This window comes from Rhyacophila brunnea, unplaced genomic scaffold (genome assembly GCF_057557595.1).
Source record: "Rhyacophila brunnea isolate RB1 unplaced genomic scaffold, BYU_Rbru_1.0 scaffold_20, whole genome shotgun sequence".
Lineage (NCBI taxonomy): Eukaryota > Metazoa > Arthropoda > Insecta > Trichoptera > Rhyacophilidae > Rhyacophila > Rhyacophila brunnea.
In genome coordinates, this window is record NW_028232860.1 from 19239366 (window position 1) to 19259925 (window position 20560).

General features: G+C 35.8%; 2 protein-coding genes across 2 annotated transcripts in view; one reads left to right on the forward strand and one right to left on the reverse strand.

Moving 5' to 3' along the window:
* Window positions 1–2590: 2590 nt before the first annotated feature.
* On the reverse strand, window positions 2591–16307 carry LOC147071333 (eukaryotic initiation factor 4A-III). Its single transcript, XM_085947944.1, has 5 exons — window positions 16062–16307; window positions 15552–15887; window positions 13641–13863; window positions 12100–12354; window positions 2591–4283 (listed from the first exon to the last, which is right to left on the reverse strand). Exons 1-5 carry the CDS (start codon window positions 16204–16206, stop codon window positions 4031–4033), a joined length of 1212 nt encoding a protein of 403 aa, XP_085804070.1. The 5' UTR covers window positions 16207–16307; the 3' UTR covers window positions 2591–4030.
* A 142-nt stretch (window positions 16308–16449) lies between these two features.
* The window catches only part of H (transcriptional corepressor hairless), a 249032-nt gene continuing 244921 nt past the window's right edge, over window positions 16450–20560 (forward strand). The window contains exons 1-2 of the mRNA XM_085947934.1: window positions 16450–17013; window positions 17327–17494. Coding sequence (XP_085804060.1) covers window positions 16827–17013; window positions 17327–17494 — 355 coding nt within the window. The 5' untranslated portion in view covers window positions 16450–16826. The remainder of the gene's footprint in view (window positions 17014–17326; window positions 17495–20560) is intronic.

Sequence of the window (20560 nt, forward strand, 5' to 3'; positions counted from 1 at the left end):
TCATTATAAGTTAAGATTTATCAACAATTGGACTATACTTCCACATAGGAGAAACAAAAACATTTCGTCAATAACTTTATGCGACTTGCCAAGCCGTTAACATCTAGATTGAAAATTAATAAAAGAAAATACATAGATCTTCAAGAACTTAAAAATACCATGCTTGTTGATTTTCACAATTACTACGACAATATACCATAAAATCACATCCTGGGAAATAACCCATGCTTTAAATTACATGAAAAGTGGGAAAGCCCCCGGGAAGACGGTCTAACGATAGATATCCTCAAAAATGCGGGAAAGGATGCAAATGAAGTACTTGCACAATTGTTCACAGCCTGCATATGCAAAGAGGATGTCCCAGAGGCATGGAAAAATGCCAGCATTGTCATTCTTCACAAAAAAGGTGACAGAGAAGACCTAGCAAATTATCGTCCAATAAGTCTACTCCCTATTCTCTACAAGACGTTCACAAAAATTCTCTCAAACCGTCTGCAAAATGTACTAGACGAAAACCAACCGAGAGAACAAGCCGGATTTAGAGGAGGATACAGCACTATGGACCATATCCAAGTCATCAGAGAAATCATAGAGTGGTGCCAGGAATACAAACTGCCACTATGCATGGGTTTTATAGACTACGAGAAGGCGTTTGATTCGATAAAGAAATGTTCAATACTCGACGCACTCAGAAAACAAGGAATCCCTGGGCGCTATATAAATATTTTCAATAATATATACAATAGCGCAACAGCATCTGTCAATCTCCATAAACCATCCGTTAGAAGTTATACTTCTTTGGCGTAACAAAACAAAAACACAACTTGTAATAACCTAGATTTTTCGACTAGCTCTGTTGTGGTGATTTAGAATCAGGTTCACAAAATAAATAAAAGTGTTTTTTAGGTTCATCGAACTATCCAAATTATTTGTTTTTCTTATTGGTAAGAAGTTGAAATGGAGTGCCGCTGGTTTAAAATTACCTTGTTGCTTAATTCCGTATTTATTAATACTAGCTGAGCCAGATGGCTCTCGCCAGTCTGTCTCGCTAGGTCTTGCAGACGGCTTGGCGTCCTAATGACATGGTGTTAGATTTTAATATAATTGTAAAGTATGTATAGACGGCGCCATAGTTTTCCTTTCGTGATGGATTTTCATTCACGTCAGACAGTTTGACATTTCGCTGATTTGTCACTTTTGCGATTTGCATGTCGTCACTGCCAATACAAATTTGGAGTCATATGCGTAATCTATTCTAGAGTCTGGCCTTCACAATATCGTTTGACTCCATTTCAGGCCTAGCAGAACAGCTGGCAATCACCGATTGCTACCACTGACATTTTAATACAATATATGTGTAGGTATGTGCATTTAAATATGATAAATAATTATACATCTTAATCGTGATTATCATAAATAGCGATCCAATATAACGCGTATATTAATATCTTTCGGGTCCCATTTATATAATAGAAAAAAGCAAAAGTGGATTGATTGCATCATGATACTTTTGTATTTCAAACGCCCACGGTGGCCGCGCGGCTTGACTATCATGCCGTGGGTCCCAGGTTCGAATCCTGGGTCTGGCAAGTACAGATATTGTTTTTCAATTTGTGTCAGGGTATGGACCTAATAGGTTGAGCAAGTGGCTGACATCCATTTCTCGTAAAAACAAACCTCTACTCTGTGGAGGCCCATATGATGCTATTAGGATCGGACATGGTCGAAAAAAAAAAAAAAACTTTTGTATTTCACAAACCATCTACCTTACGTCCTTCTATAATCTATACCCATAATACCAGGTACCCTAAATATATGTTGTATTTTGTGATTTTGTCTGCACGCAAAAAAACATTGTTATAATAATATACTATTATCTCAATGTGCTTATTAAAAAAACGGAAGAGAGGAATAAATCTAAGGTGCTTTCTTCAATAAAAACTTTTATTTTACGTTTTTTTTAGCTCGTATTCTTATTTGTCCGGTACAAATCTTGCAATCAATTTTTAACTAACTTCCCGACTAGCTAGGCATTTGAAACTTTTAAAATATATCAGAACACAATGCCAATGCATTTTTTTTAATACTTTTAGCCATCTTTAAGTAGAGTTTAATTCATTTTCAGTTAATACTGTTTTGTATGAAAAGTTATTTCGATACCATTATTGGTTGCTCGGGGGTCTAGCAACTAAATTATTAATATATACGTGCGTTACTATGGAAATCAATATGAAATGACATTTCATTATTCAGTATTTCTTTCTATCAAATACAAATTTTTTTGATCGTTTAAGCTAGTCAAGTCAAGTTTATATGATTCAACAGAAAATTTAAAAACGTTCTATATAAAAAGTTCTTTTTATCTTGTAACTATTTTATTATTAGACACATGGGTTATCTAGAATTTTATTGCATTGTTGGGAAAAAATATACCTAGCTCGATGCATTTTTAAGAACAAAATTTTAACTTGGCTAATTGTGGCACCCATTTTTTGTATCGACATATTATTATATGTAGGAACAGTAATCAGGGATTTTCAACCATTAAAATCATTGTTTAATAGAAAGATAATTATTTTATTATTTTTTTAAATATTTTGAACCAGAACGCCATATGAAATAATCAGATGAGGTTCGAGAATTTTACGAGACATCTTGCTATCTTCTAGGATTCCACGAGAAGAAACGGTATATTCAAGGATTCCACGAGACGGAACGATATTCTCGAGGAATTCACGAACCGGAAGCGCGCTCCAGGGCATTCTGCTCCATTCCGAGCGCTGAGTAGTCATACAAACTTATCTAAAGGTCAAAAATGGAACTATGACCTACTATATGGACGCCATTCGAATGTCAGATTCTGTCCAGTTGCGAGTCTTGATTGGGTAGTTTCGACGGTGGCTCCCCTATCCATTCTTTAGATAAGTCTGTAGGTCTGTAAGAATTACTTCCCCATGAGTTGTCGTGACTGATGTCCCATCCCATTTATTTTCCATCTATGTAGATATTTATAGTCCAGGGAATGAAGGGCTGATAATAACAATACAGTTTTTATAGAAAAGATTTATTGGAAAATACTCATAGTTACCGACAGATTCCTGGTTTTACTATCATTATACTTATATACCATTAGTTTTCAATGAAGAAAATGTTGTCGTATTTTAAAAGTAAAGTTTGCAGCATATAGTTAAGTCAAAACAATATTATATAATGTGTACATATTTATTTATTCTCTTTGGTGGATACTGTTTAATTTTGAAAATACAGTGAGCTTAGATCGCTACTTTTTAAAGTTTTCGACATAACCAAATAAGATTCTTTTTTGTTTAGATTGCCTTAGAACTCTCGGATAGTTCTATAGTTTGTTAAAGCAATAATTAATTACAATCGTGCTCTCATGATATGACATAATAATTGGGGGCATGTTAGTTTAAGGAAATGATTTTAAACACAGGATAATTACAATCAAACAAAACCCTTCCTTTGTATGAAAGATGCAAGTAAATTAACAGCATAATATTTAAGATTCGGTAAAGCAAACATAGAAATCCCAGTATTATTATTATGATAAATTAATAATGTTAAAGTATATCTTTCGCAAAGATATTCAGACACATACATAATCAATCACTCACACATCCATTCACATAATGTTAACATTATCTAGTTATCTAAATTGGTATATGAACTGAGCAACAATCGCTGAATATTTTGTGTTCAGCCATCAAGACATTTATTATCACTTTGCTGTCATAAATCTTCAATCCAGACTACTCTCATACGGTTTGTATAGAACGTTTGCATGGTTTGAGTTGCCATACATTTGCATGTGAACTATGGCAGGTTCTAGTGGCACACTCTCCCTGTGAATTACTAGTTTACATATTCCGAGGTTCTAATGGAGCATTGATTGCCTGGTTAAATAACATACATATCAAAACAATAATCATCCTACAGTCAGAATGTAAATTCTTCCTCGAATCTTGCTCAGTTCATACTCTGCTTAGAAATAAAGTCAGGCCGAGCCGGTTTAGATCAAATCCGCCACGTTCATTGGCATCTCGTCAATCTGCGTTGAGTAGTACTGTTCGATGTCTCGAAGGATTCTGATGTCGTCGGACTTGACAAAGTTGATGGCGACACCCTTCCTTCCGAAACGACCCGATCTGCCTATCCTGTGGATGTAGAGCTCGCGATTGTTCGGCAGGTCATAGTTGATGACCAGAGACACTTGCTGGACGTCGATACCTCTCGCCCACACGTCTGTTGTGATAAGGACACGGCTAAAAATGAAAAACATTACGAATAATTATGATTTTTTTATTGCTATATTATTACTATAAATAAAATTGAAACAATTACGATCTTCGCATTTTTTACACAATGCCATAATGTTATAATTAAATTATCTTCTATTCAATACTATATACACAAGATTTAAGAATGTAATATTCTTCGTTGAAAATACATAACTTTAAACAACCTGCAAAACATATTTATTAGAAAATTTTTTGAAAGAATTTTGGACAAAGTGGGATTTGAACCAGAATCGGTCCCATACCGAGCTTATGCTTTACTAATCAGACCAGCAACTTAAATATCAATTATGTTGATGTTTCCCAAGACTTTAATGAAGAAATTTAAATAAAAAATTTAAGACAGCAAATACTCATTGAGCTGTTAAAACCTCGGATGTGAGAAGAAATGTCGGTAGACATTCGATTCTTTTTGAGTCTGAACAACAGGTAGTCGAGAGCTCGTCATTATTGAGTGTTTGTAATAGCTTCGATGTGATGGCTGATTGATACATATCAGTTTCTTCAATTGATTATTATGTAATAGTGATAGTATAGAGAATATTGAGGGTTTTAGTAAACGACGCGGCCTAATATAAACGAATAAAGAATATAAAAATAACCATTTTGACATAATAATCATATCGGTGGATAAAACAGGTCAATGATAAAATTGAAAGTCGAAACTGAACTAAAATTTTGAGATTTTTTAATGCCAGGTATGAATCAAAGTTAGTAGGTATGTAACATAATGGTGGCCATTACTGACAGAATTTTGAAAAATCTCAGATGCAATGCTGTTAACCCATGGCGGTTAATTCAAAACGCATGGGAACAGAACATGGGATAATTTAATCTGTTAAATTATAAGACTGTACTAGCAATTATTTATAGCTTGTGTATCTATAATTATACTGCACTGTCGAATCGTTAGTCATAAAAGAATATAATCTAAATGGGTTTTGCATTGGAATCAATAAAACACTGAGTATGCTAATTTTCATCCTACTGAACGTCATTTAAGGCGATGTCTTTGGCCTAAATTACACATATAATGTGACTTTCACGCCATCTATTTATATTTACAGGCATCTACCATGAATTTCTAAAAATCTGTTACTAAAAACTTTGGTCGATTCTAACCAGATGGCAGTAAGTTACCATAATAAGTTGCAAGTATTGCCAGATGAAAAAAATCGCTAGACAAAAATTCATTTACATATTATAAGAATATAATATATTCTACTTACTATAATATTATTATATATATATACTTATTCAAATAATTATTAATTTTTTTAAATAAGTACAATATTTTATTATATCGTATTGACATTTTTATGATAGTATATTATAATATATTGTAGGTATATAATTTGATCAAATTCAATTACACAAAAAACGTTGTTTATGGAATTACCTTCACTTATTATAATATAAAAAAGTTCTACTAGTTATTTTGTAATATGTGACAATCTAATTCACTGTGAATTGACACATATAATTTTAAATCGTCTGCCAAGAGTAAAAACTGGATTCCATTGATAACATTGACAATGTCACAAGATTTGATATAATACACGTGATATGATATAAGAAAATAAAATATAATCGCTAAGACACTTCGCTTTCTTCCATTTTTTGTGATGCAAGTGCTTTAATCGTATGTCCAATCACGAGAGTCCTTTTTGCTGGACGGCGTAGGTACGGGGAATTTGAAAAAGAAAGTTAGTAAGCGTCCTTTGTAAACCGTGTACGGACCTGTGTAACTAATTGTAAAAACAAAATATGTAATGGACTATAAAGTAACGTTGTCCAACCAAATATTAAAATATATAACGCTAAGACCGCACGAGAAAGACTTAGTGTTTTATTTAATTTTACCAACATATATAAATCCTTTTTTTATCTTTTTTTTGTGAATCCGGGGTTCGATGGACACCTGAGCTAGCCGCTGGAACCCCGGGTATCTCAATTTCTTATCTCTGAAAACTGCTTGAGATTCATACAGGATAAGAAATGAGATGAATACAAATTGAAATCACCAATGATGGTTAGATGGTTATACAATTATCAACTGGCAAGTTTTCAAAGTATGAAAAGAACGAATTATATGCATCGCGAGACGATCGCGGTGGAAAATACACGCAACAGTGAAAAATGACCCATTTCACCGTAATCGAATAATAACGACGTCAATAGCTGCAGCAAAGTGACAGTCAACAACAGATATACTGTCTGGTCGGTCGGAGCGTACAGCAATGAGAACGCCACCACCTCTCTGCCCAAAATAAAAATTGCATTATAGTGAATTTTTTTTAGCTTTATAAGCTGGCGACCCCACAGAAAACCCGTCGAGTTCCGAGGTTGGGAACCCTTGGTCTAAACAGTCATCTCGCTCGAAAGTTTAGCTTTGCCAAGAAAAGTGCTGTTAAAACATAGCACTTATTGTAACAATTACAACAATTGGATACAAACCTTCCTTAGATAGCAGCGGGAAGCGTCTTGCGTACATAGTCTAAGGAATAGACACGCTGGATCCAAACACATGTTTGTGAAAAATTGTTTAGGTTTAGGAATCAGGTTATAGAAAGTATTGAGAATACTAGACGTGTTGAAAATAAATCTTGGTGAATATCTTCACCTTGGAAGTGAATAGAGGTAATCCACACAAAATTCAAAAACGTTTTTATTTGACCAAACAATTTTTGAAATACTTATTGGTTATAATTATTATTATGGTGAAGAAAAATAACTGATCTTTTTACAGGAACATGATTTCCATCAAATTTGCTAAACAATCTAATACACAAATGACATCCGTGAAGCTCTATTCACTTCCAAGGCGACGATATCAGGAAAACATGTATAATAAATAGTAAAACGCATGCGTAGATTAGAAATGCGTTTTATTATCGCTCAAGTCCGACAATTCTAGGAATATATTCTGGAAGAATTGCCAAAGAAACCAAAATAACCACTAAATAAACTAACTATATATGGTATATAATTATATAAAAAAGTTCCACTAGTTATTTTCATTAAAACATTTTAGAATATAATAAATCATTGGTTACATTGTATAGCATTGTAAATTAATAATAATTATGAGATATCGTTATAAGCATAGAACACGAAAAATCTGAAAACCATCGTGAAAATCCACGAAACAAGCATGGCATGCATAAACAGCTACAAAAGAAGTTGTTTATTCTAATGAAGTATATATAATAAGCAATATTATTGAAGTTAACCCACGAGCCATCACGTGGCCCTACATTGGTTGATGTGAAGCATCTAGTTCAGTTTTAGGCTGGGAATGCCCTAGGAAAAGATACCCAGGACTAAGGTTGCTACGCTCAAAGTGAGCTCTGACTGAGTTTAAAGAAGTTACTTTCTAATGCAAAGTTCCGGGGAGAGAAGAGCGCAAGGAAATTATTAAAATAAAAATAATTCTATTGTATATATGAAAAAATAATGAAGCTAATCATACGAACAGCAAAAATTACGTGTAGAGATCTTCACGCCCGCAGTAAGACGCCGCAAATTTTTTAAATGCAGGATAATTGGCCTTAGTAGCAACCAAGTCGGACGGCCCGATGGGCCCAACAGCTGGTTGGACCGACCTGAGCATCTCCTCCCGTTCGGGAGCACATTCTAAGACATTCCCAGAGGATGTGGTTGGCATCCTGAATTACCCCTCCGCATGGACATGTCGGACGGCTTACAAGTCCAAGCTCAAAGAGCTTGCCAGCTAACCCACCGTGTCCAATCACAAATTGATCGGTGTGATGGTCAGGAGTCAGATATTTGGTTATCTCCAATCGCCATTTAATGTCTGGAAAAAATTAAAATGTGTGCCGGCCCTTGGTTGATTCATTCCACCGTCGCTGCCAGGTCTTCTATGCCGCGTCAAGCGTCAATAGACGTATAGTCAGGTTACTTTTTCAGCAACATGCCGAGGAGGCGGGGCAAGGTGAAAGTCACCAACAACGGCCTCCTCACCTTTGAGGAGCTTCGTTGACGGACCGCTGACCTGTATGTGCAGGTCAAGTGGAAGAATGCGGCCAGGACCGGAAGCGCGTCCGTTGAAGTTGCTCGGTAGGCCTTTGTGATTTCTAAGAGCGCACTACGTAGTCTATCAGTTTTATGGATACGCGAAATTCCATGTCCAAATGTCAAGGAAAACTATGACATATTTATTGCGAGAATTATATCAGAAGTCAACATAAATTACTTTTTTATTTTCTTCGCTTTAGTTTGCAAATTATTTAATATAAACTCAGGTTCGCGAATTCTCATACCCCGTTGGATACGGCTATCAGCTAATTCTGGAAGAAGGCAATCATTATAAAAACTTATCAAACGCGGTAGAACACGTGTCTCAAACTGTGGATCTGGCAAAAGTCGTATGATTTCGATTCCACTGTCGGCATATACAATTAAATCACAGTATTCCTTCTTCGCAATGTACAACTGTCCCTGTATTTGAAACCAATAATTATGTGATTCTTTTAAGTGAAGTACGGAGTTCACAATAGTTAAACATAATATATTGTTTTGTAATGCTGCCTCTAAAATTGGTTTGGAACCGATGGACGGAAGACATTTAACTTCTATCAACCCATTTTCCCCAATTAAACCGTCGGGGCTTGCTCCTAAAAATGGGAATTCCGTTCTTACAAAAAGACCACAAGGCATAACAGTGACTTTGTTTTTTGCTTCATATAAGGCAATAGCAGTGCGTTCATTCTTCCTGCCATACATTATATCCTTTGTCACAATATCACTTGGGAAAAGTATATTTTTAACAGTATTATGCCGTGGTGTCGTATTTCTCATTTTGAAAATATTCCCAAACTTAGATGCTGTCAAACGTTTATGCCTGGCATCAATCCACAAATAATTTTCACTTTGCCCTACTGTCGCCAACTGCAATTGCTTACAATCTGTATCGCAAGAAACCCCAGCCTGTAAAGATTCCATAATTTCTTTCATTTTCTCCTGTAAGTCCAACTGTGGAATATCTGAATCGGCAGCATGCGGGCCATATTCACAGTCAGCTTGGTTGCTTACAGGGACAGTTGGTTTTTTATACCTGGAAGTGAAATCTAAACGTCTCGCCTTAAGACGATTTTGACGATTTAGCCGACTAATAACAACACTTTTAATTATTTGAAGTAATCTGCACGGCACTCAGAGTGTTCGCCAAATACATGATTGGGTCCATTTTTCAAATCCAACTTTAACTGAGTGATATTGCCTTCGCATCGTTTTATAGCGTATCGTGCAGCACTTTTGAGACGTTTAATCTCCTTCCGCAATAAGCTTCGGCTTTTCGTATCGTATTTTACGTTATTAACCATCGTATAAAGTTTGCTAGTGTAGCATTTGACCATGTGATTCGCGCATTCCATTTTTTTAATTTTATACCCAAACGGTGCTCTCTCACGCACCCTAGCAAATACACTTGAATCACCATCCCCTATTAAAAATTTTACCCATACTTGATGTTTGTCAAAAATATAATTTAGTCCCTCAACTACAATGGTTTGCTCCATGCCTGTCGATGGTCCAGAAAAAGATATATTACACTCATGTTTCTTAGCTGGTTTTTTTTCATTGGCTGCGATGGTACAAATGTGGCAATATTTGTTCTTAACACCTAGGTAAAGAAGTTTTCCTGTTCGTTTTCCGATGATGCATGCCACTCCGGATTTGGCAGAAAAACTATGGCCATAACTCCTTCTTGACCAACCTCCGTCAACAATGACCGTTATATAGGGGTGTTTTTCATCAATTTCATTATTTTCTATAGCCAACTGTTTCTCGATCTCTATATCCTTCGACATTTGATCACACAAATGAGTTTTCCATGACTGGCTAACTTTTTTTTCATGCCTTTGGAACGTTCCCGAAGACATGAATGGAATTCCCACAATACCGCATAATTCCTGTGCCTGACTGTAACCAATCCCGATATTTAAAGATCCCCAAACAAATGATGTATTAATCGTAGACGTTTGGGGTTCAGTTAATACTGACGCTGTTTTCTCACAACACCTGCATTCAAAATGCAATGTTGACTTAATACCGTATACGATATACCGTATACCGAATACGTTTTCAATTTTTTCGGCCAACAGCTCTGAATGTCTTCACAACTATCAAGTCTCACACAATAATTGTGCTCATCTGTCAATACTGGAAGATTGTCTGGGTCATCCGAGATGGATACATCACTATTTATCACCGGAATTGGTTCACAAGCAACGGCTGTGTTGGATGATACTAACTTCCGTTTCCTAAAGTATTCATCACGACTTTTCATCAATATTTTGGTAGTTTAAGATAGTTTTGTATTTTTTCTAGTGTAGGACTTATATTTTTTAACACTTACACATGGCACATCCATAATTATTAATAAAATATAGGTACTAGATCAATATGTAACAAAGATTTATATTCACTTATCACACACCTCTGGTATTCACTATTTAATTAAACTACACTGAATATGTGATGTAATTTAAACACTCACAATATAATTTATCACAACAATATCACGTAATTTGCACTGAGTAACATAAATTATATAAAAATGCATAAAACATAAAGAATAACAACACGCCAAACGTCAGTAGCTACAACATAACCTAATAAAATAATTTTGGTTGCAGAAAATCATACAATGTGTGATTTCTTCACCAAAAATCAATCAATAATCACACGACCTACTTAGTAACGAAAATGTTACTGATTAGTTAATTAATTTATAATTAATTATAATTATTACAATTAATTAATAAAAAGATAAAATTGATTGGCGGTTGCCTAAGCGCGCGGTGATTATTGATGGTGCTGCCATAATATGTCAAAATGCGAGATTTGTTTATTTTTATCATAAATAATGGTAAAAAACAGTTGTAATTTAAGCAAATACTAATTGAAAATAATTTTCAGTATCAAATTTTGAATATAGGCAGGTTCCTACGTATATTAAGTAAATATTGTAATTTTAATTTGTTAAGTTATTTTTATTCATATGGCAATTTCGCATAGAAGTTTAACACAAACTGATTTTTGCCAAGATTCAGAGAAAAATAATGTTATTTTGTCTTGTCTATGTGTGAGTTTCATTTTCAACGTCATGTTATGGTTGTGTGTGTATTTTGTATGAAGAAATTTTGTTTCCAAATAATTCCACGACGGCAGCACTATACGGCCAAGCGTCGGCTTAGTGTTGTCAGCATGTTGCCAATTCGAGCAATTATTATGGTTTCGATTTCTATCGATTCGTTAATATACAAAAATACAAGATTAAATTTAAATAACTGCCGTAAAAATTAATAAATAATATTTTTAATAGAAACGCTAAGCGTTATTCGCGATAAATTGCGTGTAAGCCGAGATATTTCGATTTTAATTGCGTGCTTTCTAACCTCTAAATCGATGTTTTTTAAATTTGAAAAAAAAGATATAAGGATATAATAAATTCCAATTTACGTTTAGCGTTTCGCTAGGTAATAGATTTAGGTATATTTTTATCGTAATTTTGATAATAAATCTTATGTCATTCATTCTTACCACCCGATAGAAATGTACCGAATTTGACACGTATTTTTGGTATATAGAACTCCACGATACATCTTAATTTTTTATTTTATTTTTCTCATTACTTTTGAATATATATCTACCGATTAATAAACTTTTCTAGCTATTTTTCGATAACAACTTTACCTAGAGACATCACCTTAAGGCTTATTATAACCATGTATGTACATAAATAATAAAACAAACAAACCTCTGTGCCGAACGGAACTCCTTCATGATGTTATCCCTCTCCTTTTGCGGCATGTCTCCGTGCATGGAACTAACGGTGAAGTTGGCTTCACGCATCTTCTCCGTGAGCCAGTCCACTTTGCGCTTGGTGTTGCAGAATATGACAGCCTGCGTGATGGTGAGCGTATCGTACAAGTCGCACAGCGTGTCGAATTTCCATTCCTCGCGTTCCACAGCTACAAAGAACTGTTTGATGCCTTCCAGTGTCAACTCATCACTAAAACAAAAATGATATTTAATTACATTCCATACCATAGTCGACTATCATAGTCTAGCTCCTGCATGAGTAAGATCTCTTATATAATATACTCGTTATAATCTCTTGGGGTCTGTTTTTATTCACATCCTTCAGATTTTATGAAGTTGAGTCCCAGCTATTACTCCATCAGAGGAGGATGGCTAGCGAGCCACAATGTGTATGAGCCTAGTTTTGCCTATTGTTTCGACAAGTGCATTCTACAATATTCTTTTGTTTTCTTCCCCATTTGATGACATTCTGAACATCACAATTTTTTCTGATCTGCTTCACTTTTAATACGATCTCTGAAAGTTCCTCATTTCTAGGCAGGGCTTCGAACCGTTATTTTTTTTTCATTTCTGTTCAAGGAAAAAAATATATATTGGTTCGGTTCCGGTTTTCGTTCTTAAACAAATAACCGTTTATCCACTTTTTCCGGTTTAGCTCTGAGTGATTGATCTTTATTTGTATTAAAAATTTATTTTCTACCATACTTTAGAACATTTTATGGAACTTGTATGTTAGCCGGGCGCCACACTCTCAAACCAATGGTTATGCTGCACCGCATGGCTGCGCCCATGAATTTTTAAAATACTATGACAACTGAAGTGGGGAGTAAGATCATGTTAACGCGCGTGTTTGAACATGTCGCACCGTGAGTGTAAAACCAATGCATCTGCAAATTTTTCAATTTCGAGATTAAATGCAAAACAACTGCAAAAGTCGTGAACTTGATAATGTAAAAGTGAAGTAACTGAAAGAACATGCAATATAATGTAGATATAAACCAAATATTATGGTTTTTTTTTTAGAAACTCTATTCCTCCTAACAAAACGAAGACTTCAAACCCTAATATATCCAAAATATGTCTTTTGCAGATGCCTTGGTTTTACACTCGCGGTACAATGTATATAGAACATTTTTTTCCAGTTTGGTTCTGGTTTTCGTTCCGTCAAAAATAACAGTTTTCGGTTCGATTCCCTGTTTCTAAGCTTCGCAACATACATTTCAGTTTGGCTGTCTTATACTCTAGTCTTGATATTCAATAATTTCCACTTCTTTCGCAAACTGAACATGGTACAACGTCAGGACAATTTATTGGAAGAGTTATGGAGAATGCAATTAAATTTAATGTAAGAATAATTATTTTTCTTTATGTGATTTTGATGTTATAATATCACCAACATTACCAAAGATATATTTAATAAATTTACTGTTTCAAGTGATATGGTAACTGTCTATATAATAAAGCGCTGTCTCTTACCGTTTGACCAATATTCTGATGGGATCTGTCATGAATTTGGAAGTCATCTCGAGTATTTCGTGAGGAAGGGTGGCAGAGATCAGCACCACCTGGGTGGCGGGAGGAAGGTAACGGTACACATCGTAGATCTGCTCTTTGAAGCCTTTGTTCAGCATCTCGTCAGCCTCGTCGAGGACCAGCATTTTAATTGATCTCGTACGCAACACACGCCGTCGAATCATATCTGAAGTTAGAAGAGATATGTTATTTACTACTCAAACGGCAATAAATATTCGTGAAAAACTCAAAAACACAAAACACACTCGAGATAACATTTCATCAACAATATGTCAATAAGTTAGTGCACCAGTTCAGTTCCTGTGTATACCAGTTATACAGAAAATTCATTATTATATTATGCAGTTCACCCGACTGCGTCATACGTTTCTACTGTAGAAACATAACATACTTTAACCATAAACCTTGGATTGCGGGCATAATTCGATCTGAATACATGTTTGTAATCCAAATCAGTCATATATAAAAATGTTTAATAATTACTCGGATGGTGTCTTCTACAAAATTTTACCAAGTACTATTGCAAGACCTCGCCCAACATCAAGTTAAAATTTATTAAAAAAATTTGCTCGCCTTGCAAAACACTCGCAGACCGAGTTACTTACAATCCAAGGTTATACTGTAAAGGCATTCTTCGACTTACGAGATCTTATACTTTGGTCGTGAGTTGAATTTCATAAAAAATATTAGATCATGAGCTTAGTCCATTACTTTTTGACCACTTTCATATGACAAAATCAATCAATAACAACTTATTTCTGTTAAATTTTCGAATTGAACGATATTACATGTAACTATTTTAGTAACAAGTCAGTTATTTTCTTCTTCCATTGGCTGACCATAAACAAAAATGGCAGCTCGCGTTATGGTTTGAAGTCTATTGCTTTGTTTACATAACCTACATAGAAATTTCTCAGAGTTTTATGTGATTATTACTTACAAAACAGTGTTCAATATATTGGTTTTTACTGGCTACATAAAATTGATAGGGGAATATCTTTCCACAGGGGTTTATAGCTAAATTTTATATTCAAATGTCTGCTTTAATACGGCGATATGTGAGATTCATGAAATATCAAATTGAAGTCGAATTTAATTATACACTATCAAATCTTATCCTGGACAGGGATTCTTGGAGGCGCTGCGCAGTGTCCATATTATGCTCCAACTAGGGGAATCTGAAGAATCCTATGAATTTAAATAATCAGGTATTTTTTTCAACATCGTGACTTTTTGCAATTTGCGCCAATAATACTCATGCAAGTGACACCAAACAGTTAAGGGAGTGTCAAAATCAATGTTTTTTTCGGTAAATATGCCGCAGATGCCACCATGAAATTTTATAACTTTCTTTTTAGACCAAACCAAACCTAATATAACCTAATGTAATCTTAGTTTGTGGTAATGATGCATCAAAATGTATGAAAATATCAAATTTTAAATTAACAATTATTGGATCGAAAAGCATCTGCGAAAAAGGTATTCAATATAATTGTCTACATGGAATAAACTGTTTTCGTTAAAAAAAATATATAAAAGCTCATGCGGGCATCTGCGGCACAATTATCGTTTTTTCAACCGAAAAGTATATAGTAGATATTTTAAGTCCAAGGCATTGGGCTCTCAACCGAGGACTTTGGATTTGATTATCATTAAGGTCACAATACATTTATGATTTCCTTCAAAGGCTGGGTGTTTGTTTGAGATTGTTTGACTTATATTACTACACTACTGTCATTGGGCCTCGTGGCCTGCTGTAGTGTAAGGTTTAGCAAATTTTCACAGACCCATGGCTAGAAATAACTGCATTAATAGATAAGTAAGTTAAGAAATTTAAAATAACACATTACTAACCAAATACTCTTCCTGGAGTACCAGAGACGACATGCTGGCCGTAATCAAGTTTTCTGATATCTTCTCCGAGGTTTGTGCCTCCGATGCAAGCATGGCACTGTACATTCATAAAGTCTCCGAGAGCCAGGATCACCTTCTGAATCTGCGTCGCCAACTCCCTGGTCGGTGATAAGCACAGGACTTGGGTTTCACGAACTGTCGTGTCCAATGACTGAAGAATAGAAATGGAAAATGTTGCAGTTTTGCCTGTTCCTGATTGGGCTTGAGCAATTACATCTCTGCCTTTCACTATGGGCTGAATACTACGCTGCTGGATTGCGGAGGGCTTTTCAAAACCTGGAATATAAACATATAAAATGTCACAAGGAATGTTATAACCTCAAAATGTAAACCCTGCCAAAATGACAGTTAAGCGAATAAAATATATCGTCAAGGGATATTGTTGCACAATTATTATTGAAACGAGTATAAACAGTAGTAAATAACGTAGGAATAACCAATTGTATTCACCGTAAGCGTAAATCCCGCGTAGTAATTCTTCACGAAGTCCCATGGAATTGAAAGTCGGAATAACTTCGACATCTTCGCTGGTGTCGAATTCAACGTTTGAAAGATCCTCCGTCGCCAAGGTTCTCTTGAACGAAACCTCCGACATGTTATGATTTTAAATTGAAATTTGCAGAGCGAATGACAAATTCTAAACAGTGGGACAAAACCGAGATGGCCGCCACAACCACAACACGTATTTTGGCGATCAGCGGAGTGCGTGAGCGCCGGCGACGAAGTGTTGCCAGTGAAAGAAATCATTTGAGCCAATCGCCGCTCAGGAAATTAGACCAAAGAAAGAACAAATCCATTTGAACGAACCAAAATGGATGCTGGGTGTGAATGAACTAGTAGAAAACGAACAACTAATGTCGAGTTGTGTCGTGGGTTCGATTTGTGGTAAAGAATCCGGCGTCGGAATTTCTCAATCATAGGTGTTGTGGGTGTTATAAAATGTGTAGAATAGAAGACATCGCGTCGCTAATGCTATAAGTTACCGAATTTTGTGCCCGAGTGTTCCCTAAATATGTTCGATTCAGCGTCAAGTCGAGCTGTTTTTCGCAGGTGGTAAATGAAGAATGAAGTGTTTGAAGTTTCGCGAGATTTCTGTATCAAATAATAAGCCTTCGGCCCGCGCCAGACGGGATATAAACGACGGGGAGGCGATGAGAAACCGCGACGGCCCCGGGAGGACATCATGCTGACGATTCTCGATTTGTCAGAAATGAAATGCATATACAGGAAAGAAACAACACAACTCTGACAACATGTACAAAAATGACAGAGGAAGTGGACAGAAGACATGGCATGAATGGCAACAGCGGCAGTAAAGGAGTCTCCGACGACAATTCACCGCAAGGACCCGTTCCGCACAATAATTCCACTTCCGGAGGAGGACGACTCAAGTTCTTCAAAGGTGATAATATGCCACTCGCGGCGACGAGTGATGTTTTTCTTTCGTTTCTGTCATTTTATCATCCCGAACGATCGCTATCGATCAGATAATCGAATATTTGCCGTTATTTACGTTCTCCGCTAGCGATTTTCGCAGCCTCTTACTTATCATTCATAATGTTCTGTAATGACTAGAAAGTTTCGAGTGTTTCATGCTCTGATAAGCTCACATATATTATCGTTAACATTCTTTCGGCGACGTTAGCCTTTTGTTTTGGTGTAGCCCCGTTGCTCGCTGACCCGATCGGGGTGCTAACGATGCGGTGATGTTTCAGATGGAAAGTTTATATTGGAATTGGCGAGGGCCCGGGAGGGGGAGCGCGTTGGATGGGTGTCCGTGCCGCGCAAGACGTTCTGGCCCCCGACACCCTCTGCACCGGCCACTCAGGCCGCCATGCCCCCCGCGCACAACGCCAGACAGGAGAGGGCTACTTCCCTCAGTGGTGAGTATAACTTTGTTAAGTAAAGCGATTCTTGACATCGTCTGCCGGTGTGTATACATGCCGCCCGCCATCGTCTAGTAAGTGTTGTTGGTAGTATGGCGCATCCTTGGTTCTAATGGGTGTGGGTTTGAGTCTTGTCAGCTGGCTTTAATTCGCATAACATTTCAAACTATCTTGTATTGAATCGTTAGTACATACTTAATACAATTCAAATACAAGTTTTTGTGTAACAGAATTTGGTATCTTCAATAGGAGTCCTTTAAAATTTAGATTTAAATCATCATAATCTGCCTGAATCAATTCACTGCCAGATAGACGCATCTCCAAGTTGATTCTAATACTTTTCGTCCTATTAGCTACGTTATCGTATACTTCTAGGTTTACCTTTAAAATGTTTTCCACTTGTTGGGTACTACTAGATTAATCAAGCGATTGCTATTTCTTCTAGATTAGTGCAGATTTCAATTTTAAAAAATTGACAAACTCAATGTTAGATTTAGCTCGGTCGCACATAGAAAGTATCGACTGAATTATGGTCATAAATCAAAATGACTGGCAATATTGTAACTCTCCTCGCACACAGGCCAGACCATGCCAGGACAGTGTTGTCATGTGGTTAGCTAAAATGAATTGAAAATCAGCTACTACACGTGTACCGATGCAACATTTTGCTATTCTACCTGTGGCCCTTGTCATGTGTTTTTTTCTAGATACATGTGATTATTTGAATTAAATTCATTCTTTCAGTTTCATCTATTAAACCGGTTCATATATAGTAGGGCTGCATTACAAAATTTTGACTTCCGATGGTAGTGCCAGTTATTGCTTAACTTTTAATGCAATGCGGTAACCTGTTCGCAGTAAGTGAAGGTTTTCAATTGTATATTTCGTTAATATAAATTAACGTACTACTCTATGACAACATCTTCTTGCCTACGTGTTAAAACTGTGAACTAATATGCTCCTCCCATTTTTAACCGCACTTCCATTATAAACTACAAGCTCCTCCCATTTAGTCGACAACAGCGCCTTCCTTCACGGAGCCAAGAAGATGTTGTCGTACAATACTTACAATTATCATTTTCTACGAACAATTTACCATATAGCATTCTAATTGTATAAGCAATAACTAGTGCTATGATCGAAATTCACACTTGCATCCCGCAACTTGACTATTATAGAGGACTTTAATTAAACCCCTAATGTTATACATTTTCTCACAACATGTACTGCCAAGAAACCGGGATTTTAACCACTGTGTACTTCATGTTCGTAAAGAAGGGGATCATTTAGACCGGGACATGGCGTGTTTCCGCAGAAACGAAGCAATCATTGTCGACGCTCGAAACGTGAGAGTTGCCAGATCAATAGCTTTAACCTCTGTCATTTTTTATTCAGACCGAAATTATCCAGGTATTATACATTGCAGTTAAAGTTAATGTAAATTGATGTTTTTGAAAAGCTATCAAGCTTAGTTAACCGACTATGGTAAAAGTACACGAGTTTCGGTGAAATTTTCTCATATCAGTAGGTTGTTATGAACTCAATTTATCAGCTGTGTAAAAAATAGAACATCAATGATATTTAAAAATTAAAACAACCGAAAAGACAAGAGAAATCTACACCCAGCGTTTAGAAGTTCAGCAATAACACAGAAAAGTGTGTAACTATTTTTGTTTTTTGTTTTCAAATTCACTGTAAGCAACAGTAAGTAAGCTATAAAGGAGCGGAGAAAATTGCAGCATTTCGAGAGCGCTTGTAGCTCCATGAGCAGTAACTAAATATTTTTAGTAATATCCAAGAAATGAAAACCATAATCATATCTTTTCTTACGTTTATCATATCAAACTATTTAGTCTTCCAATGCACTTTGAAATTAGATCGCTGAGATATTAACGCTTGCAATTTAACAAGACTGTTTACTGTGATATTGGATGGGAATAATTGCTCAGCATGGGTTTTGTCAAATGCCTGGACTTTAAATATTTAAAATATTTCCCATGGATTTATTGCAAATTTAGTAATAGTAAAATTACAGGATTATTATTTAATACAACATTATAATTTTGTAAATTCATACATTTGTGTTGACGGTGGATTGCGTATATTTTACGTAGTGGATAGCCTTTAACATCTCATATACATACATAATTTTGAAAACACTCATGAGAAAATATAGCCAATAGAAAAAATCGTTTTCGAAAAAAGTAAGACACAGCAGGTATCGAACCTACGTCTCTTGGGTTTTACGCCCTGTACATTACCACTATGCTACGAATGCCATGCTTAATTTGCGACAAACCCTGGTTCGTTATTTAGAGAGAGCATTATGAATGTGGTCTGTATCCGCCTGGTCTCAAGGTGGTAGGATTCTTGAACTGCAAGAGCTTCATGAAGTACATATCAATAGATTGTTTTTACAGCTGTTACCCATTGACTGCAGATTACAGATTCCAAAATGTTGACTGTTTCCAGTCTATCAAATGTATATGACTAACTACGTTATCGCGCTTCGCTTTCAGATCTGTATTCCCTCTTCAAGCCGAGCTCAGATGGCTGGATGATAGATATGAAACGCATCTAATCTGTAACAACAAAACATTTATAACGTTTTCGTCACAACCCTAACTTCTACTACTAAGAGGTTAAACTCCTACAATGACATCAGTAGAGATTTATGATATACTACATAATGTAACAATAATTTTCTTCATTGCTAAATTATGACAAGTGATCGAGGACCGATTTATTTAGTCGCTATAAGCCATTGAAAAAAAATAATATGTCAGCCGCATATCATGTGCAGCTGACTAATGCGATCGCTATTTACATTACACATAATTATGTCAACTCAAATATCAGATAGATTATTAAGAATCAGCATTAATTTAATGGATTACTATCTTGATGAATCTTAGAGAAAATTCATTTGTAATTAATTACGCATAAAATTTAACTTACCCAAGTAGATGTCGATCAATTCAATTTGTGCAAACAGATTTTCTTTTCCTGTGGACTAATTATTATTACACACATAATACCTGCTTATGCTTTCTACATGCAGAC